The sequence below is a fragment of the Malaclemys terrapin genome, chromosome 2 (assembly GCF_027887155.1).
Source record: "Malaclemys terrapin pileata isolate rMalTer1 chromosome 2, rMalTer1.hap1, whole genome shotgun sequence".
Lineage (NCBI taxonomy): Eukaryota > Metazoa > Chordata > Testudines > Emydidae > Malaclemys > Malaclemys terrapin.
The window spans coordinates 139,768,029-139,790,628 of NC_071506.1; the positions used below are offsets into that span (position 1 = coordinate 139,768,029).

At 43.5% G+C, this 22,600-nt stretch overlaps 1 protein-coding gene across 3 annotated transcripts in view; it reads left to right on the plus strand.

The window, feature by feature from the left end:
* Positions 1-22,600, plus strand: part of LOC128832223 (tetraspanin-15-like) — a 527,474-nt gene that overhangs the window by 473,140 nt on the left and 31,734 nt on the right. For all 3 annotated transcript variants that reach the window (XM_054019375.1, XM_054019374.1, XM_054019376.1), the window contains 2 exons: positions 1,002-1,055; positions 9,186-9,302. In XM_054019375.1, coding sequence (XP_053875350.1) covers positions 1,002-1,055; positions 9,186-9,302 — 171 coding nt within the window. The remainder of the gene's footprint in view (positions 1-1,001; positions 1,056-9,185; positions 9,303-22,600) is intronic.

Below are 22,600 nucleotides of genomic sequence, written 5' to 3' on the forward strand. Positions count from 1 at the left end.
CATCTCATTGCTAAAATTATTATGCTTTCAGTGTGGCCATTTGTATGGACACAATGCACCTTTTGAAATATACGCCTAGCCTCAGTTTATTGCCTTGAAATAAAGCTTCTGTTTGATCCACAAAATAAGTGAACATGCATTATAGGCCTGATCCTGAGGCATGGTGAGTTCCTTCTTGTCAGCAGGCCTTCTGCTAACTTCCCTGACAATTCTCAGGCGTCTCTGCCTTTCCGGGTTTTATCAAGAATCAAAATGACCAAAAACCAGAAAGTCTGCTCTCTGACAGTACTGGGATGGAAATGGTGGGCCACTCACAGGAAACCTGCTCCTTTGTAATTCCCAAGTCAGTTTCTAAACCTCTCGTGGAAAAGTCCCATGGACCATAGAGAATGAGCGTTTGTGTTCTAATGTTATAAAGTTCTCCAGTGATGGTATAGGCCCTGATTCCTGAAGCACTTAGATCTCTCCAAGGGGAGAGATGTTATTGAAGGTGGTGTAATAGGCCATTTAACTAGGAATAATGGAATGAAATTAAACAAAGAGAAAATAAAGAACATTTTCATTTGGGAGTTTATACAGCTTCCAATTAGGAATCGGTAGGAGCCCCTCCCTGAATCATTGCAAACTGGACTCAGCAAAGCACTGGACATCACATTGTAGGTAGCAGCTCTGCATTAGCCAGCATGAAATTGGCTAAGCTGGCTGGATGGGAAAGACCTCACTGCTGCTGTGGGAAAAACACCATGCATATTACTGACTCTCAGGCATCAGTTAGAAAGCTCTGGGAGTATATTGCTTAGTCTATAGCTTTTGTGTTGTGTTGGAAAAAGTCCCCAGTGATGTCAAAGTCTGAGGCTTGTTAACTACCTGTCCTGTGTCTGTGATGAAATGTCTGAGACCCAAACTCTAGAGGCGGTGGTAGCAGCTTTTATATATCTCAGGATTTTTTTGCGTTTCCTCAAAAATCTGCTCTAAGCCTGAAACGATGTTTCTGTTAATAGGTCCCTGGAGAAGTCATCAACACTCTGTGTGGATACAAGACCCTTGAAAAAGAGGTAACATACGCCTTTCATTTGCAATGTAGCTCTCTGCTTGCTGGCTCCTCCTTCATGGGCCATCCATTCTAAAGCCATATGCTACTTTGGGAGCTATATGCAGAACTGGATGATTCGGGCACACTGCAAAGCTTTTCCTCTTAAGAGGAGTCTGAGGAAGGAATACTGCTTTGAGAGGTGGTGTTGGGGAGAGTGCAATATATCTTATTTGTGTTGCAGGGTTATTTGGTCAATGTCCTACTTCATGAGTTGCTGTTCATTTTCCTATTGATTTGTCGTGTGTCTAATCAGTCACTAGGGTGCCTAAAAATGAGAGAGGGGTTTTCTCATCTGCTATAAATCCAATCCTCTGCTCAGGGCCGGCTCCAGGCACCTGCTTACCAAGCAGGTGCTTGGGGTGACCACTTCGGAGAGGGACGGCACGTCCAGCTGTTCGGCGGCAATTCGGCGGACGGTCCCTCACTCCTGCTCGGAGCGAAGGACCGCTCGCCGAATTGCCGCCGCAGATCGCGATCGCGGCTTGTTTTGTTTTGTTTGGCTGCTTGGGGCGGCCAAAACCCTGAAGCCGGCCCTGCCTCTGCTGCATCAGAACCAAACAAATTAATAAATGTACCTTCTTTTCTAATAGCTGATGAGCTGAGGAAGGCTTAATTGAGGGTATTTTCTCTGTATTTTTATAACTGAGCTATTTTTGTGATGGGTTTCATTTAAAAAAAAAAAAAAAACAAAACTTCTATCAGAGAATAGCAGTCTGCTTTCCAGCAGCCTGAGCAATGGACAGAAATTCCTCGTGGTGTCAGTTTTTGGGGCAGTGACTGTCTTGCTGTAATGTCTGTACAGCACCTAGCATAGTGGGATCCATGACTGGGGCTAATAGTCATTACCACAAGACAGATAAATAGCTGTGTTTTTTTAGCACCTTTCATTCCTAAGGACATAATGTCTCCACTAAAATGCAGGGCATCCATCTCTGGAGAGGGGCATGCAGCAGTCACTTGGTTCCCCACACAATCACTGTAATTTATTATTCTTGTTATATGCTTAATATTCGGGTCACTCTCAGCAACTCCAGGAAGATCAGGACCTCATTGTGCCAGCTGCTGTCCAGACAAAGAGAAAGACCTGGTCCCTGCCTCAGCCACGGGAGGAGCATAACATTTGTTAACAATGCTGCCAGAGCACGACCCCCACTCTTATTATAAGCATCATCAGATTTGTAAGGTCTGCACAGAGCGGAGAAGGCCTTGGGACTTTTAAAGTCTCGTCTATAATGGGTAAATTGAATGGAGCGCAACTTATCAAATTCAGAAAGGCCAAGGGCCAAATTTGAACCTTTACCTCTAGCAACTTTCAAGTCTGATTATTAGACCACTGAGCCATCCTTGCCACATTAGAATGAAATTTGTCATGCGGCACCTTGCCCTGCCACCTAGTTAATTCTATACATAACTATGATTTCTGTTAGTTGGCTAACGGGGAAAGGAAAGATTTCATTACTGTCAAAGGGGAAGACAAACAATGGAAGCTCAAGCTTAAGCTGCCGCTATAAATACTAACATATAGGCTGTAAAATGCTCTTTAGTAGCTATGTAATAAAGGGCGTTCACCTTTCCCACCCACACATTATTCATTTGGGAATAATTAAGTTAAAAAGCTGCTTCTCAAATAGAAAAAAAAATCAGAAAGCCAGAATGCTAAACTCTCCTTTATAAAGGACTGTCTGATGTATCAATTACAACTGGCTTGTCATGCAGATCCTGAGCCCAGAAGCATGATGCCTCCGAAAATAAACATGTCCACTGCAAATAGAAACTTGTGTTTATAGCTTAGAAAGATCATTAAACCTGTCATCTCCCCGTCCCCAGCTGATTCTATGTGACAAACATGATAATTGAAAAGGTGAGGAGGGCACGGTGCAGTCTGTCAAACAACAACAACAAAAAGGGGGTAAAGCAAAGCGTATGAATTGTGCGTTTTCATGACCGGTTGGTTTGTCCTTTGAAAGGCTTTCAATTCCAAATCTGAGAGGAAGGTTGTCTACGGTCTTAAAAAGGCTTGGAATCACGTGGGAAGTGTCCTCACCTGTCATACTCACCTACTTCACTGAGGTAGCATTTCACTGTCATCCTGTTTAATCTCTGCGTATGCATCTTGGAGGAGGATGTCATCTTTGGTTTGTGGGGCTGCTTCTCCTCTCCACGGCTGCCCAGAGATTGCTCTCTCTGTGCAATTGCTTTTCTTTTTGTAGCCAACCCACAATGTGTCTGTGGGGGGGGGAGCTGCTCTTACCCCAGATGGTTGACCAATGAGTACTGCTGAGCTCTTCAAGGTGGATAACTTGTTAATCCCACCAACTAAGGCCAGTGTAACACACCGGGGCGTAGGCGATGCAGTCTAGTGGTCGGAGCAGAATTAGAAGTGTGGTCAGAGACAAGCCAATGGTCAGGGCCACAGTCACTTAAGGAGAGTTTATTGGGCCCAGCCAAGCTCATTGAGCTGCTTAATGACCATGCCTGGGGCCAGCTGAGTTCCTGATAGCCTGAAGTTGCCCCACCTATAGGAATCTCTTCTCTTAGAAGTGGCAGATGCTGTTGTGGAGCACATTATTTATATAGTATTGTTATTTATTTGTATTGCAGTAGCACCTGTCCACCCTTCTCAAGGATCAGGGCCCCCCTTGTGCTAAAGATAGAAAATGTGGCAAAAGACCACCTTGGCTTAACCACGAGATCTTGCACGATCTAAAAAATAAAAAGGAGTCATATAAAAAATGGAAACTAGGACAGATTACAAAGGATGAATATAGGCAAACAACACAGGAATGCAGGGGCAAGATTAGAAAGGCAAAGGCACAAAATGAGCTCAAACTAGCTACGGGAATAAAAGGAAACAAGAAGACTTTTTATCAATACATTAGAAGCAAGAGGAAGACCAAAGACAGGGTAGGCCCACTGCTTAGTGAAGAGGGAGAAACAGTAACAGGAAACTTGGAAATGGCGGAGATGCTTAATGACTTCTTTGTTTCGGTCTTCACCGAGAAGTCTGAAGGAATGCCTAACATAGTGAATGCTAATGGGAAGGGGGTAGGTTTAGCGGATAAAATAAAAAAAGAACAAGTTAAAAATCACTTAGAAAAGTTAGATGCCTGCAAGTCACCTGGGCCTGATGAAATGCATCCTAGAATACTCAAGGAGCTAATAGAGGAGGTATCTGAGCCTCTAGCTATTATCTTTGGAAAGTCATGGGAGACGGGAGAGATTCCAGAAGACTGGAAAAGGGCAAATATAGTGCCCATCTATAAAAAGGGAAATAAAAACAACCCAGGTAACTACAGACCAGTTAGTTTAACTTCTGTGCCAGGGAAGATAATGGAGCAAGTAATTAAGGAAATCATCTGCAAACACTTGGAAGGTGGTAAGGTGATAGGGAACAGCCAGCATGGATTTGTGAAGAACAAATCATGTCAAACCAATCTGATAGCTTTCTTTGATAGGATAACGAGCCTTGTGGATAAGGGTGAAGCGGTGGATGTGGTATACCTAGACTTTAGTAAGGCATTTGATACGGTCTCGCATGATATTCTTATCGATAAACTAGGCAAATACAAATTAGATGGGGCTACTATAAGGTGGGTGCATAACTGGCTGGATAACCGTACTCAGAGAGTTGTTATTAATGGTTCCCAATCCTGCTGGAAAGGCGTAACGAGTGGGGTTCCGCAGGGGTCTGTTTTGGGACCGGCTCTGTTCAATATCTTCATCAACGACTTAGATATTGGCATAGAAAGTACGCTTATTAAGTTTGCGGATGATACCAAACTGGGAGGGATTGCAACTACTTTGGAGGACAGGGTCATAATTCAAAATGATCTGGACAAATTGGAGAAATGGGCTGAGGTAAACAGGATGAAGTTTAACAAAGACAAATGCAAAGTGCTCCACTTAGGAAGGAAAAATCAATTTCACACATACAGAATGGGAAAAGACTGTCTAGGAAGGAGTACGGCAGAAAGGGATCTAGGGGTTATAGTGGACCACAAGCTAAATATGAGTCAACAGTGTGATGCTGTTGCAAAAAAAGCAAACATGATTCTGGGATGCATTAACAGGTGTGTTGTGAGCAAGACACGAGAAGTCATTCTTCCGCTCTACTCTGCTCTGGTTAGGCCTCAGCTGGAGTATTGTGTCCAGTTCTGGGCACCGCATTTTAAAAAAGATGTGGAGAAATTGGAAAGGGTCCAAAGAAGAGCAACAAGAATGATTAAAGGTCTTGAGAACATGACCTATGAAGGAAGGCTGAAAGAACTGGGTTTGTTTAGTTTGGAAAAGAGAAGACTGAGAGGGGACATGATAGCAGTTTTCAGGTATCTAAAAGGGTGTCATAAGGAGGAGGGAGAGAACTTGTTCACCTTAGCCTCTAAGGATAGAACCAGAAACAATGGGTTTAAACTGCAGCAAGGGAGGTCTAGGTTGGACATTAGGAAAAAGTTCCTAACTGTCAGGGTGGTTAAACACTGGAACAAATTGCCTAGGGAGGTTGTGGAATCTCCGTCTCTGGAGATATTTAAGAGTAGGTTAGATAAATGTCTATCAGGGATGGTCTAGACAGTATTTGGTCCTGCCATGCGGGCAGGGGACTGGACTCGATGACCTCTCGAGGTCCCTTCCAGTCCTAGAATCTATGAATCTATGAATCTATGAATAAAGAACAGAGGGTCCCTGCCCCAAAGAGCTTACAGTCTCTGAGTGCTTTTTTAAGTGCATTAGAGACAATCTGTAAAAACTCCTAATAAAAATAACGATTTGCAGTTTTACAGCACCTTTCCTCCTTCACAACTATTAATTGAAAATGAGGCAGGTTGGTTTTGTGGGTAGATCCCAGGACTGGATGTCGGGAGACCATGGTTCCGTTCTGTATCTGTCCGACTGTGATCTAGGAGCAGCATGCCTCAATTTCCACATCTTGTAAAATGGGCACCATACTTCCCTTCCTCACCGGAGTCTGGTCCATGCATCTCTTCTACCTGATGTGAAATGTTTTGAGATCCTCTGGTGGAAGGTGCCAGAAGTGCAACAATTCATTATTTAGCATTAAGCCTCAGGATACCCCTGTGAGGTAGGTAAATATTCTATACAATTGACAGGTAACGGAGGCAGAGACAGGCTAAGTCATTTTCCCAAGGTCACACAGGGCCTCTCTGAAAGGTGCTAGCCATCGTCAGCTTCCATTGGAGAGGGCTGAGGGTGCTGAGCAGCCCCACTTCAGAGGTAGGAACAGAACCAAAGAGTTGTTTCCTAGTTATTTGCTCTGACTACTAGATCAACACACACCTATTGTCATTACCCCAAATTCAGAGCTTGACACTCTGGGTGGGTAAACAAAAAGCCTTCAGTCTGTCTGGAATTCAGCAAACAGATCATCTCAAAGGCATAGAACAGGGGTGGCCAACCTGGGGCTCCCGAGCCACATGCAGCTCTTCAGAAGTTAATATGCGGCTCCTTGTCTAGGCACCAACTCCAGGGCTGGAGCTACAGGTGCCAACTTTCCAGTGTGCCGGGGGGTGCTCACTGCTCAACCCCTGGCCCTGCCCCCACCCCCTTCTCCCCACCCCCTCCCTTGAGCCTGCAGTGCCCTCGCTCCTCCCCCTCCCCCCCAGAGCCTCCTGCACGCCACGAAATAGCTAATAAATAAATAAATGAGATAGGATATCTCCTAGAACTGGAAGGGACCTTACAAGGTCATCGAGTCCAGCCCCCTGCCTTCACTAGCAGGACCAAGTACTGATTTTGCCCCAGATCCCTAAGTGGCCCCCTCAAGGATTGAACTCACAACCCTGGATTTAGCAGGCCAATGCTCAAACCACTGAGCTATCCCTCCTGATCAGGAGGTGCTGATGGGCAGGCACTGGGAGCGGGTGGAGGAAGCTGATGGGGGGCTGCTGACTTATTACTGTGGCTCTTTGGCAATGTACATTGGAAAATTCTGGCTCCTTCTTAGGCTCAGGTTGGCCACCCTGGCTTAGAAACTTGTGCTGCTCTGGGTTTTGTTTCTATGTAAAGGAGAGGGAATTATGAAATCTGAAGGCAAGTCAAGGACCTAACTGATCGAGTGCAAAAGGCAATGGTAGTTTGCTGGAAAACTGTTTGTGTAGGATGGGATTTGGGCATGCAGTAGAGAGGGAGAGATGGTGTTTATATGCCTATTAGCATTTTCTCTAAGTAACAGCAACTAGATTGTTTTCCGACACTGAATTCCTGAGTGATCTGATTTGGGTACTTCAGGGAGCTGGATAGTCTGTTCTCTTATTTCCAGAACAGCCTTGAGGTATACAACCTATGTTTTAGCTCAGGCAGTAGAGGTTCATGCTTCTAGATCCAGGGATCAATGCTTGACCTTTCCAGATATGGTACATTACATGTACATACAGGATTATCTCATTGACTATAACATTAAGGGCCAAATTGCAGGTGTCTCAATATTAAAGCTAGTGCTTTGTGAGCACAGGGTATGCGTGGAGAGGACCATTAGCACTACTTACAGTGCTGTACGCCTCAAATGGGACGTGACCAGGTAGAAATGGGTACATGGACAGAGCTCTGCCCATACTACACACCTAACAATGCTGCTAGGAGCACACGCTGCAGTTTGTTTGGTTTGGTTTGCTGCTTTTTCTGAGCTCTGTTTTCCCCAGCTCCTGCACAGCATAGGTATGATGCTTCCAGATACCCCCCGGCACAGTGCCCTTTTATCACCTCTAACACAAAGCTCAGGCTGGCATAATTGTAATGTAGCCCTAAATCTGTTTGGTCCATGTCTATAATAAGCATAATGAAAATTTCCAGTTTATAGCAATGTGCAATAGGAATTTTAAGAAGGTGAAATCAACCATCTGCCCCATGACCTCCCTGTTCTGAATGCTTGTAAATGTCAGTGTGTTGATAACAGCAGCAAGACAAAGTTCCCCTAATACAGCTCTTAGCCCTCAAGTGGATTCAGTCTCCCATCTTTTCGAAAACTGCCAATGGGGGTATTAGCTGTGCAATCGTTTTGTCTTGTGGATGCACAGGTGCACTCTAAAGACTGTCAGCTTACTTCATTTAGGCTGCCTATGCTAATGATTTTTGGCCACTATTAACCTGGACTGGATTTAAACCGGTGACTCAGCAGAAGTGCTAGACTCCATCTCACAGACCATGACCCATCTTTCTGAGCTGAAGGAGTCTTTCTTGGGCCCGTTCCAAACTGGGATACATCAGATAAATGAGACTAGAATTCACCCTTTTTTGTCTTCTAATTTGTGAATGGTCTCTAAGGCTCTGGATTAGTTTTTTTTCCTATCCTGAATATTTTGCAGCTAGTTTCCTCATAAAATCATACATCATCAAAATGCCGCCTCTGTTCTCTCAGTGGGATTAAGAAAAGCAACAGCAGTACCATAAGCCCAATGCAGATACACAAGTTAAACACAGCTGCTGACTCAAATGTGCTCCAATACCTTAGATATCATAGGTCATTTTAATAGGCCTCCATTGTAGGCAGGGGAGGTCAATACCCATAATTTACTGTGATGCATTTTGGTGCTGCTGCTACTGCACAAATTCTATCAAGGCCAGTGAAATTACAGCCACGTAAGAGCAATCCTTTTTTAGCATTTATGGCTGTCCCTTATTTTGTTACCAGGTTTTAGCAGATAGATGGGCTCATTTAGGAAAGAGAGAAGTCTGTGCATGGTGACGCACTTTCAGAGATCTCACAGAAAATACATCTAGTAACCACAGCCGAAAAATGCAGATCAAACTGATCTGGCTGAAGTTGTTATAGTTTTAGGTAGAAAGGCTTTGAATGTTAAATGCACAAAAAAGGTGAAGGTTAGCATGAGGTTTACCCTAATTTCAGTGCATTGTGTAAGAATTGCATCCACTCTTTAAAAAGATGCATTTTTTACATACCTAGTATAAAAAGCTTTGGAAGTGAATATTGCAAAGAAATAAGTTACCTCTTAGTGTAACATATACCTTGGAATCTAATCACTGGCAACCTGGATCACTTCAAAGGCACAAAGAGCAGTTAGGGTCCCAACTCCCATTGGCTTTCAACATATCTTACTCCCTGGTTTTGTTCTGCTTGCAGCGACTGCAACTGGTTGATGTGATCCATGTGCGAGGCTGTATCCATGCAGTTGGCCTGTGGTTTAAAGACAACTTTGAAGTCACTTTTGGGATAGTTTGTTCCTTGCTGCTTCCACAGGTACGTGAGAACTCTTTGTCGTTCACTATCATCATCCTAAGGGACTTGTCCACTTGCCCTTTTCCAATCATTACTTACAGGGTTATGTGAAAGGGGGGAAATCTACTTTATTTTCACCTCCAGTTTTGTGTCACAGCTGGAAAATGGTCCTCTGCTTCCTCTGAAGAGGGCATAGGGAAGGATGGTTGTTACCTGCTGTACTGATCTGCTAAAATTAGATGGGCTTTCACACTTCTTCAGCTACGTGCAATATAATGTATGGGTACATCCTGGGGTGAAAGGACATGGGAAAGCTCTTCTTGTTTTCCTTTCCAAAAATTTAACAGCTATACGTATCCTGGTGTTAGCCAACTAAGCATTAAGCACTTTGGGGCTTCTGGATTCTTGCCAGGTAAAATCTGCAAGTAACGTATTGAACTGTTTTGTGTTCACTCCTGTAGGAGAATGGACATTGCTGTGTCCTTTATAGACTGCTGGAATGAAATTAGGTACTTTGTCCTTAATGCAGGCCACTGCTTCAGTGAGCTTAGTGAAGTAAGACCACATGAGGGGGGACCACCATCTTCTGGAGCATATCTGTAACCCTGGGCTCCTCTGCTATATTGTCCCAACAAGTATTAACTCTCGGCTTTGATTTTGCAAAACCAGAAGTGGTTTGGATTCAGGTCCCATCTCATGTGAATCCCCACAAAACTGGTTCTGCTTCACCTCCAATTTTTGTTTACAGAGAATTCTTTGAATGAAAACATCAAGATATACATTAACACAAAAGGGGAACTTTCCCTGTTCCAGAGGGAGTGCACAGCATTGAAAGATCAATTAGTTCTTAAGCAGAAACCTATTTCTGCAAGACAAGGGTGTTCATAGAAACTGTCGGCCCTATGTCCTCATTTTACTTAGCCGTGAACACACATTGTTGCCAGTAGCAATGCACTTTGTCAGCACCAACGGTTGTTACTGCATCCTGTAGTTCAGAGGAATAAATCACTGTAAATCAGGTACACTATTCTAATCATATTGGTATGTTGCTAGCAGGGGCGGCTCTAGGCACCAGCAAAGCAAGCAGGTGCTTGGGGCAGCCCATTTGCAGGGGCGGCAGCCGGAAGGGATCCAGCCTGGGAGCTGAGAACCAACAGGGGGCCCTGGGAGCTGTAGTTCCTTGGTTAGCTCCCTGCCTGTAGAGCCAGCTCTGGAGCAGGGAAATAACTACATTTCCCAGCATTCCCTTGGCCACTATCAACAGGAAAGGGAGGGGGAGGGAGTATGGTAGCTGAAACCTCATGCTGCATCTTGCTGTGAATGGAGAGCTCACTGCTAGAAGGGGGTGGCACTGTGAACTGGGAACAAGTGTGCCCAAGGAGTAGAAGGTTTTGCCCCAGAGATCCCCTTCAGAAGACATGCCCAGCCTGGATTGGGGATACTGGTGTGACCTCACCTTGCAGCCCCCAAAGAAAGAATTGGGTGGACTAAATGGACAGTGTCCCTTTCTGTCTGAAGCGTAGCAAGGGAGGTACGTGGATCCCACTAGAATTTAAAATGAAAAGTAAGGGAGGGGAGGCTCTGCTAGAGGACCTGGGCAGCTTTAGATACAGTACCAGGCACCTAGGAGGATTTCCAGTTCTGAGCCATGGAAGCAGAAATTGACATTTCCTTTCCAGATTTAGCTAATATTCAGAAAGGGAATCTAGCACCTGCCTTCCAGATTTGAACACCTCAACATTCAGGAGTGTTCAAGCTCAATTTGGGCAGCTGTTACTTCATTTCTCCCAAATCAAATATACTGATCCACTGTAAATTGCTGTAGAAAAAGTAGGATAAAATGAGCAAGAAATGCTTTCCAGTGGTTATTAGGACTGGAATTGCTATTTTCAACAGCCATTGCCTTTTTTTTCTTTTAGTTTTATTTGTTTAAAAGGAAGACAGTGATATTGCATTGGCAAATTCCCCATAGAAACAAAGAGTGGAACAAAAGAATAATAAAGGCACCTCAGCTTTTCCTCATTTATGGAGGACAGTCTTATAATATGCATCCAGATATCCTCCAATCACACAAGCTGAAAATTGTTCCACTTTACTGCAGTTCTGTAACCACATGGGAACCAATCTTGTCTTGTGTTCTGTGCACATCTAAAATTCCTGCTGAATGACCCACCCTGGGAGTGAGTTACCAGTGACCCAGGGCTGGGGCAGAAAGAGGGGGCAGTTGGCAGGGGAGAGCCCAGAGTTGGGGTGTCAGGGCGGTGCAGGTGGAGGGGGGAGAGCCCAGGGCTGGGGCAGCAGGGTGTGGGTGGGTGGGGGGCAAGGGAGAACCCAGAGCTGGGGCAGCAGGGGTTGTGGGTGGAGGGGGGAGGCCTAGAGCAGGGCGGCAGGGGGTGCAGGTGGGGGGGGAGCCCAGGGCTGGGGCAGCAGGGAGGTGCAGGGGATAGCCCAGAGCTGGGGTGGAGGGCAGCCAAACATTTTTTTGCTTGGGGCAGCAAAAAACCTAGAGCCAGCCCTCGTTGCTAGACAACTTTCTTGAGCATACTCTTGTGTCACCAGTCACATCCCTTGCCAATTAACCTGTGATGGCCTAAAATATTGGATATGTGGTAATTTTTTTTTCTATTTTTATTTGCTCCTGAAGAAAGGTTACGGCATTGATGCATACAGTTTATCTGTGCCTGCTGCAAAATATTCTCTAATAGTGCAGACATGCGATCCAGTCAGTCTTTCATGGTGAAAGGAATCTGTTTACTGAATAGTATGAATCTGCAGCATTTATGGCCAGTTTTGGGGCTTGCTTTCTAAACCGATTGGTTTTGAGTTGCTTTCTCAGCTGACTGCATGTTTAATGGACCCATTTAATTTTGACATAAGGTGCTTGGAACAGCTACCAGAAGAACCCAAGCTGGGGACATATAATAATATACTAGAGGCTAAAACAGAGGGAGTCCTGATTGGGACTTGATATTTACCATTAATTAGTCCTGCCACGAGTGCAGGGGACTGGACTAGTTGACTTCTCAAGGTCCCTTCCAGTTCCACGATTCCATGATTCTACATACCGTTATTGTTTATCCCACCTCGGCAGCCCTAAGAAAGGGGTGAAGCTTACACACAGAGAGGATATACGTTGTTTACCTGAAAACCTATTCACAGCAATATAGTTTTCAGGATGTGCTTTACCCTATTAATCGCTTTAAATTACTGCAAAGAATTTATTTTAATGAAGCACTGAAATTTTATTGATAAGGTAATAATATATAAAACCGAAGCTTGCATTGGAGCATATGTTACTGCAGCAAAGCTCTTCTACATTTGTTTTTGCAACACTTGTCAAACAGAAGATAAATGTTGAACAACCAAAATAAGGATTAAGCATAAATTGGCTGGGCGGTGAGTACATACTGCATTACAGACTTTCGATAGGATGAGCAATTCTTATACATTTCCTGGCCTAAGTAGGGAGACCAGATAGCAAGTGTGAAAAATCGGGACATGGGTGGGTAAGACAAAGCCCTGAATTCCTGCATATGGACTTTGACCCCCTGCCTGTGGTTTTTTTTCTAATGCATTATCAGCATATTTGCTTTATATAATTAAGTTTACAGTACCAAGTGTGCCTTATATTTTGCCATTTCAAGTTTGACTCTGTTGAGCATGTTGCATTTAGACTCAAAAGCCCTGGCACTAAAATATTTCCTGCCTCTTTGACCATCCAAGCAGCTCCTAGTTTTCAAATAATTTGTCAGAATCCTGCCACCTTCCCTATTTTGCTAAATATTCTGCCATCACTTTTATGGTCAGCAGTTTAATCACTTGAAAAATTTCTTTCCCAAGAGCCAGTGTCTGTAGAGCACTTCCCACTAGACAATGGAAGAGATTAATATTTCCAAATTAATTACTTGTCCTTGACTTTCTCTTCTGGCCTCTTCAAACACTTTTTAATCCCTATTGCTACCTGATACAATGGGATTTCCTGCTGGATATAGATAAATGATGAAGTGTCTTTATTATTCAGTCTTCAATTTCTATTTCACTGGAGGCTTTTAATAGCTATGAAGTAATATTAAATATTAGGGCTACCAATTAAATACAGTTAACTCATGCGATTAGCTTAAAAAAATTAATCGCGATTAATTGCACTGTAAAACAATAGAATACCAATTGAAATTTATTAAATATTTTTGATGTTTTTCTACATTTTCAAATATATTGATTTCTGTTACAACACAGAATACGAAGTATACAGTGTTCACTTTATATTATTATTTTTATTACAAATATTTGCACTGTAAAAATGATAAAAGAAATAGTATTTTCAATTCATCTCATGTGAGCACTGTACAATTTGTATTCTGTGTTGTAATTAAAATCAATATATTTGAAAATATAGAAAACATCCAAAAATATTTAAATATTGGTATTCTATTATTGTTTAATAACGCGATTAATTGCGATTAATTTTTTTAATCGCTTGATAGCCGTATTAAATATATTATCTCATATGCCATTTCTGATTTGTGTGCATTAACTGTATAACTCAATTAGGTGCTTCTTATTTGAGTCCCTGGTAAAGAAAAATTAATAGTAGCTGCTCCCTGACAGTCAGGGCCCCTTCAGATGTCTCACGTTGGGCTACTAAAATCACTACGTACTTTTGAAAGCCTTGACTATTGTACATAACCAACTTATTGTTTATAATTCCATCACAGTGGGAGTAAAGACTTGCTAAGCAGTTAAACTGCCACTTGGTTTATGTACTTTTTTTAATTGTGTTCACTTCCTTTGTCTTATCATAAATTCCCCCATTCATTCTAAGAAGTTGTCCAGTTCTGTGGTGACACCACTTTGGAAGTGTGCTCTAAGGGTTAGACCCTGGGACTGGGCTCCTGTGTTGTATTCTTAGCTCTACCGATTCAGTGTGATGGTGGGCAGGTCACAATCTCTTTGTGCTTCGGTTTCCTAATCTGCAAAATGGGGAAACTATCCATAATAGCAGCAAAGATCTCAAAGCACCATAGACCTATTAATCCTCACACACTCATGGCAAATTGAGGCCCGGAGAGGCAGTTGGTCTGGCGAAGATCTTTCAGGGAGTCAGTGGCAGAACTGGGAGCTGAATCAAAGTGTCCTGTGTCCTAGTTGTGATTTAGCCGCAGCACTGTCTTTCCTGAAATCTTGGGTCCTTATCAGGACTGAGGTTTGCCTGTCAGTTGCTGCTGGTAGCTCTAAGGCTGCTTGTAAGGAAACAAAACTCAAGGGTTGCTCATGTTTCCATGATCCTCATTCAAAGGGTGAATTTCACCCCCATGCAGAAGGCCAGCATGTAGCCTATGCTCTCAAATTAGGATTTAAATAGCCCTCATGCTGACTTCCTGCACAGGTGTTAATTTCTACCCCGACAGAAAAGTTCATATTCCAATTGTCCAATGAAATACCTGCCACTAGTAGCAGAATAAGAAATTTCCTTGTGGGCATATTCCTTTAAGCAATTATTGTTCCCAAAGCTAGATTTCCACTGTATTTGGGGATAAGGGGTATTAGAGATTTTGCTTATAGCTTGTTTTGTTTTCTATGGGTATCTTTATAAAGCAGTTAAACAATGCAGTATTTTTGATCTGTCTTTGTGTGTGTGTGTTTGCAAAGATGTATTTGTTTTGAATGGTGTATTTAATTGATTGAAATTGTGTGTGTGCTTGTGAGCACATAGACAAAATGAGCACAGTATTGGAAGCTATATAATACCCCGTTAGCCCAGCCCCTCCATGACCCAGTTCAGGAGAGAGGTTCTTAGTATATTTTATACATATCTTATCTTGTAAGACCCATGATGGCTTGGGTTTTTTTTTTTTTTTTAAGCAAATCACCCAGCAATTGAAGGGACTCAGAAACAGCGAGAAAAATAATCTTCCACTGCAGTTAGAAACAAGGTAGTTGACAATAGAAAAGAGCTATTGGTTTGAATCTTTCCTCTGCAAACACAGGTTATACTCTTGTCCCTCTGGTAAAGGATGTGTCAAAGTGAAACTAATATGCCATTGGATCCAGGCCAAGAAGCTGCAGCTTATACTTCTGTTGGGTCATAGGAAAAACATGTCAAGACAAAAGACTCCTTAAACTTCCAGGGTTTCCTCCACTGAAGTTTTGTCTTTTTAAAATCTTTTATATTCAAAAGTATCCGAAAAATGCTATTCTTCGCTCCCGGCTTTGCCTGTGTTTTTTTGTTTTGTTTTGTTTTTTTATGAGGGAAAGACAAAGATGGCGAATCCTTTTGATTACATGACGCTCCAGCCTATTACACGTGCTAGACAATCAGAGCTAAATCAACAGCATCACAGCCCTAACCAAAAAGGTCATTTGTTCCTTCAACTGTCATTAGAAAATTATTATGGGGGCATCTCATCTGTAAATAGCAGTAACAGGTGCTGGAATGCAGTGCCCCATTATACTGACTGGTGGTGCCTGCTTTATACAGTCATATAAAAACACTGGGCTTGGTGCATTCACTAGGGCTGTAATGCTGCCGTAATTCACCAGAATACTTCAGCAACTTCTGCCTCTGTATCCCTCTTTCTCTCGTCATTCTTGTACTCTGGAAATACACTAGAGAGGAGTCCAAGCTGCAAAATTCAGATCTGAGGCTATATCTTAAACCTGCTTTCTCTTTCCTGTTCCTTAGTTTCAGCCTGGCTTGTCCCTACCTGTCCCCGCTCCTGGTTAGAACAGAGCATCAAAGTCAAACAGACACAATCACTACTGTGGACAGCCCTTTGGAAATTGGGGAGCATGCCATTTTCTCTGCTTGTGGTGTTTGCACACACAGCAAAGCACATAGTGCCTGTGTGCTGAGCTAGGGCAGGCGGTGAAAAGGCCCATTCTCTTGACAAAACCAGCATTTAAACATTCTGAATAAGGTGCCCCTTGCAAGTAGCAGTAGTGTCAGTCCCAAGCAAAAATCATGAGTTGGGCCACCAAAATCACGAGACTGGCTTAAAATCATGAGATTTGAAGGGGGAAAAAATACATTTTGGGTCATCTTATTTGTGTCCTAATTATTGACCTTTTAGTGTTTGCATTTTTGAGCTTTTCTCCACAAGTATGAGAACTAGAAACATTAAATGTAATCTGTAATTTTTGTATATAATAACATGACTCCATAGGCTAGGGCTTTAAGAGAAATACCACCTATCATGAGGCTTGAGATAAAATCATGACTCTTGGTGGCAATGATTCAGGTTTTATGTGCTTGGTATGTGATAAATATACTTCTTCCTCAGTTGTCCATAGAGTCCACCAGGAAGAACAGGCTAGGCAAACCCTGTGGGGGGAATAAAAACAAATATTAAAAAATCTTGTTCCAGGAGTATTGAGAAGAGATCTCTTATTTCAGGCATTCTTCATTCACGGTAAAGAAGCAGAAGTGCACAAAACACAATTATTTTTTTGCCTTTGCAGGATGCCTTTAAGTATTCCTTTTTTTCCCCTCTGCTCCCTTCTCTAGTAATGTTCATGCCTCTTTGTCATTAATCTCAACCAAGCTGCAGTCTGAGGCCAAACAGCGATGCATCTCATATCACTTTGAAAAGGATATTGTAATTTAGTTGCTGGCAGTCAGCAGCAAATTCACATTGCAGCCTTGTACTTGTGTTTAATTATGGTGCAAACCTGTATCTCGCAACAGGTGCAATGGAGCATATAAATTTTATTCTTGCATATGAAATGTATTCTCGCTATACTGTGTCCCCGACCGGTGAGATAGGAGCATCTGTCCAGAGGAAGTTTATACCATGGAGTTAACGGCTGGCTTAAAATCTCACTTCACTCATCCCCATTTGGACACCCCAGTGTCTTCTCTGCAACAATAGAACCTTGGCTGCTGCTTTCGTAGTTGTCTTTATGCTGACCCTGAAAGGAGGGTTAATATAACCAGCTGCTGTGGACACAAGAAGTGCCTTCTAATTACAGGCTATATTTCTGCAGTACTGGTAGCTGTTCCTGCCTCTTCTTCACTGCGGCTTCCAAAGGGAAATCAACACCTGTAAAAACAATCTGAGATTCTTCTATGGCCTGTTTGTTTCATAATTTAAAAAACAAACAAACCCATATTGTGGTGTAGGTGAGTCTATCAGCAGACATATGGGCTTATTTGGGGGTACAGTCCAAAAGATAAAGCTAGCTGCAGCTGAGAGAGAGATCTAGGTACTTGCATCTCTGCTTTGTATGGGAGGCACCTGGGTTTAGTTTTTTTCTGCCCTGAAGTGTGAGAGATCCCGACTGCAACCCTCTCTGGGTTCTGTGACGCTCTGCACCTTCTTTTTGCAGCATCTGCGGTTGCCACTGGCAAGAAACAGGATAGTAACCTGAAGGCTTGTCTGCACTGGAGCTTTCCCCGGTATAGCTCTGCCAGCAGAGCCCCCTAGTGTGAGAGACTGTGTAAGCTGATAGGAGTTCTCCTACATCACCTTGCTGACTGACATTAGCTAAGGGATGGAAGCAGTCTTTCTTCAGCACAGTTGCAGCTACACCAGTGGTTTTGTTAGCATAGCTATGTCGGCGGGGTGGAGTGGGGTGTTGTTGTTTTTTTTTTACACTCCTAACTGGCTTAGCTATGCCAGCAAAACTTTGCAGCGTAGACCAGCTGCAAGTAGACCACTGGTCTGATCCGGTCTGACATTTCCTTTGTTCCTGTGAGTTTCCTTTCTTTCACATGTGCCAAACTGTTGCAATAGTAAAGCTGAATATCTGAGTTGTTTGGTACTGGAGCATTGTATCCTTAGGCTGTGATGGCTTCCCTGTCCTTAAATACTTTTGTGTTGCGGGGCACCAAATGCAAATCTAGGAGATAAGCACTGAAATCTCCAGTGCAGGAACTGTCTGGAGTTTGAGGGCATGTCCAGCAGTGAAACTTCTGCATAGCAACCTTTACATTGGAGAGGTGAAAAAGCTAGTGTAATGGACTGTATAATTTCTCCTTTCCTCCGCACTGTACTTCACCCTTCTCTCTCTCTCCTATTACTTTCTGTCTGGGGATCTCAGTGAACTTTACGGTCCTTAATGAACCAAGCCTCACAACCCACCTGTGCAGGTAGGTATGGAGAAACTGGCGCACAGAGAGATTAAGTAATTTGCCTAAGTCCTGTGCAGTAGCCACAAGACCATCCTTCCCGAAGAACATAAGAGTGGCCATACTGGGTCAGACCAAAGGTCCATCTAGCCTAGAATCCTGTTTTCCAACAGTGGCCAATGCCAGGTGCCCCAGAGAGAATGAACAGAACAGGGAATCATCAAGTGATCCATCCCCTGTCGCCCATTCCCAGCTTCTGGCGAACTGAGGCTAGGGACACCATCCTGGCCCATCCTGGCTAATAGCCATTGATGGACCTAACCTCTGTGAACTTATCTAGTTCTTTTTTGAACCCTGATATAGTCTTGGTCTTCACAACATCCTCTGGCAAAGTTCCCTTCAGTGCAGTGAAGCGTAGACTGTTGGTCCTGCATCAGTTAAGACTGAGCGGATCACAACACGTCTTCCAATCTTCTCTCGCTCTGGCCATCCTTCGCTTGTCCATATCTCCTTGTTAGGAAATCATCCCACCTCTTTGAAGGCTGACCGCGTGGCCATTTCAGTTCTCACGGATACCACTCAGATATAGCTGCAGTCCATCTGTTGTCACTGAGTCGGGCCACATGAAGCACCTGTTAAATATTCAGCTCACCCATCACCCTTTCATTATTATTATTCGTTTGTGTTGCGGTAGCACCTAGGAGCCCTAGTCATGATGCAGGACCCCACTGTGCTAGGTGCTGTACAAACACAGAACAAAAAGATGGCCCCTGCTCCAGAGAGCCTACAGTTGAAGTATAACACAAGGGACAATGGGTGGATACAGACATTGCAATGGGAGCATACAAGGTAACAATGAGACAGTATAGGTCAACATGCGCCATAGTGGTCTCAGCACATCAGCAGCCTAACCGCTGTCAACTTTTTGGTAGGCCTCACAGTGAAGGAGAGTTTTCCAGAGGGAATTGAAAGAGGATAATGAGGTTGCTTTGGGGGCGTTCTCAGGGAGCTCCTCCCAAGCATGGGGGCAGCATGGGAAAAATCACTGTTTGGAAATTAAACACGTGGGCAAAGGAGGCTGGCCTCCTGGGCAGATCAGAGGCAGGAGTTGACATCTCAGCCATGACTAAGAGATGATAGGTAGGTGGGGGCAGGCCATGAAGGGCCTTGAACATGAAGGCAAGTAGCTTCTGTTTGATGGCATAGAGAAGAGGGACCCATTGGAGGAATGCAAAGAGTGGGGTGACATGGTCAAAGCAATGGGCTAGGAGAATAACCTTTGCAGAAGCATTCAAGGCAAGAGAAAATAATGTTGCCGTAATTGAAGATGAAAGTCTGGATGGGTTTTAGCTGCGTGGATGGATAGTAAAGGCCAGATCTTGGAGATATTATGCAGGAAGAATCAGCAAGATTTAGGTATAACCTGAATGTGAGAGAGGTCTGAGTTGACCGTGATGATCTGTTACAAGGTCATTGTTACCAGGTTACAAGCCTGGGTGATGGGAGGATGGAGGTGTTGTCTACAGTGATCAGGAAAGGAGGTAGCAGGGAGGGCTTCCGGGGGGAAAGTTTTAGCCTGATTGAGCTGACATCTACATAGCCACAAGCAGATGTCAAAAAGAGAGTCTGAGATTTCAGTCTGAACAGAAGGAGACAGGTCTGGGGCTTAGGGGCAGAACTGAGAGACAGCATGGAGGTGGTGATTGAATTTGTGTTTGCAAATGGAATACCCAGTGATAGAGTATAGAGGGAGAAGAGAAGGAGACTAAGTACAGTGCCCTGTGGACTTCTCACAGAAAGTTGGCGGGAGGATGAGGAGGATCCTTTGAAGGACTCATTGAAGGAGCAATTAAAGGGGTTGGAGGAGAACCAGACGGAGACCGAGTCACAAAAGCCAAGGGTTTACAATAAACAGTCTTTGATTCCCAATGGTGGTCTTTCAAAATAATAATAATAATAATTAATAATGTTAAAAAAGACCCAAATGGGTGATCCTGACTTTTAATAAGGAAGAGGAAAAAAACAAGCAGAGAAAAAAAGCTTTTCAAGCCACCTTTGTCCATCATATAAAAGTAAAAGAGGGCACAAGTCCAATTTTTTTTCTAAATCCCTTGTAGATCACGTCTAAGGGATAACAGCTATTTAGTTTGTACTGCAGCCTACTCACAGTAAATGGCTACTGTTGATTAAAATCCACCTCAGTTTTACTTTGGTATTTTATGAATCTCAAAAGCTGTTAGTTTTGAGCAAGCACTAGATTTATACAGACTATGGCTATATTGAAACAAAATACTGGAATGTGCATTGCCTTTCTAGAACATTAGAGTCCAGAAAAACAAATGTTAAAGGCCTAGAAAATTCAGTATTAAATCTAAACTTACAAGATAAGAGCAGAGGTTAATGCAGTGACAAATCACTGCTTAGAATCAGACATACGCTTGGGACAGATGGTAAAACAGTACTCAGAAGCTGCTACTCCACCCTCTTCCCTTCTTTGCCTGTAAAGTAGTCTGGCCACCTTGTGTGTGAATTTCCATACTTCCACAAGTTTGGGGTTCTTGCATATTTAATCTTGACTGTGAATTTCCTGGGTTTCTAAATCTGATCATGAAACGTGATATACACTCAAACCAATGATTCTTGCCTGCAACCTTAACTTCACCTCAGTAAAGATTTTGGTGAGGGGGAATAAAGGAACTAGTTTCAGCCACCTTACATGGCCTCCATGAAAACCCTACTTATAAAATAGCAATTTGAGGAAGCTATAGCCATTAAGAGAGACATGCATGTTCTTTATTTGATTAGCTGCAGAGCAAATTTGAGATCAATAGATTTTTATTTTATTTAGCACAATTCCAGTTTTATAGTCTTCCGACCAGAGAAGTGTCTTCCTGGCTGGGGAGAAAGCACATTCAGGGTTTGCATAAAGATAGATTCAGTGTGCAGTACCCTCCCCATTATCTGAATAGCAGGGGGGACATGGATTTTATCTGGATAATCGTGAGTTTGGATGATCAAGAGGGCAGGAGTGCCCTCCCCCACGGCTAGGAGCTTGTCCTTGTCTTCCTCGCAGTCCTGGCTGGGGGTCTCTGCTCTATTATCTGAACCTCTGCATTGTCCGAATCCCTTCCTTGTCTTCCATGTATCTCATGCTGGAGGACAAGGAAGGGATTTGTATAACGCAGAGGTTCGGATAATAGGGTTCTGGATAAACGGGAGCATATTGTAAATGATTCTGAGCAAATGCATTTAGATTTTCTGTAATGTCTTATTGTAAGGCCACTTTGCAGATGGGGCTTTGTCCCTGAGCAGTCTCGTACTGTGCATTCTCTTCAGATGAACGTCTTCCTCTCCTGGTCTCAAAGCTAGAAATCTATGGTATGAGCACCTAGTACCCAGTTTTGCACAGGTAAATCAGGATTAGCGTTCAAAGTGTTGCTTCTAACATTTGTGCCCCCTTGCAGGTGTCTCCATAGGGGTCCGTGTAATACCTTAAAACCACCCTAAAACATCTAGCAAATCCTTTTGCACACCATGAGCCCTGGAATGGGCATTTAAGGGCTTCCATACTCTATAAAGCAATGTAATGCTGTGGCTAGAAGAGCAGGAGAAAGATAACAGTTTGGCCTCCGAAGTTGTAAACAGTGCCTGAAGAAGACAGTGCGGGGCTATATTCTATTTTCTTCTCTCTGTCTACAGTATTAACCTACTTAATGTACAAACCTTTGGACTTTGATGCCAATCTCTTGGCGAGCCTGAGGACTTGCTAGACAAACACCTGTCAGGAATGGTATACATCAGGGGTAGGCAACCTTTCAGAAGTGGTGTGCCGAGTCTTCATTTATTCACTTTAATTTAAGGTTTCGCGTGCCGGTAATACATGTTAACGTTTTTTAGAAGGTGTCTCTCTCTAAGTCTATATTCTATAACTAAACTATTGTTGTATGTAAAGAAAACAAGGTTTTCAAAATGTTTAAGAAGCTTAATTTAAAATTAAATTAAAATGCTGATCTTATGCCGCCAGCCTGCTCAGCCCGCTGCCAGCCTGGGGTTCTGTTCACCTAGGCCTGCAGTGGGTTGAGTGGGGCCTGTGGCAAGGACGCCGGCTGGCCAGGGGCCGGCAGCCGGGACCCCAGACCAGGCAGGGATTCAGGGATCAGGGCAGAGGGTGCAGGGCAGAAGGCTGGGTGTGGGGGTGGGGTTTCAGAGGTCAGGGCAGAGGGCTGTGGAGGTGCAGGGCAGAAAGCTGGGT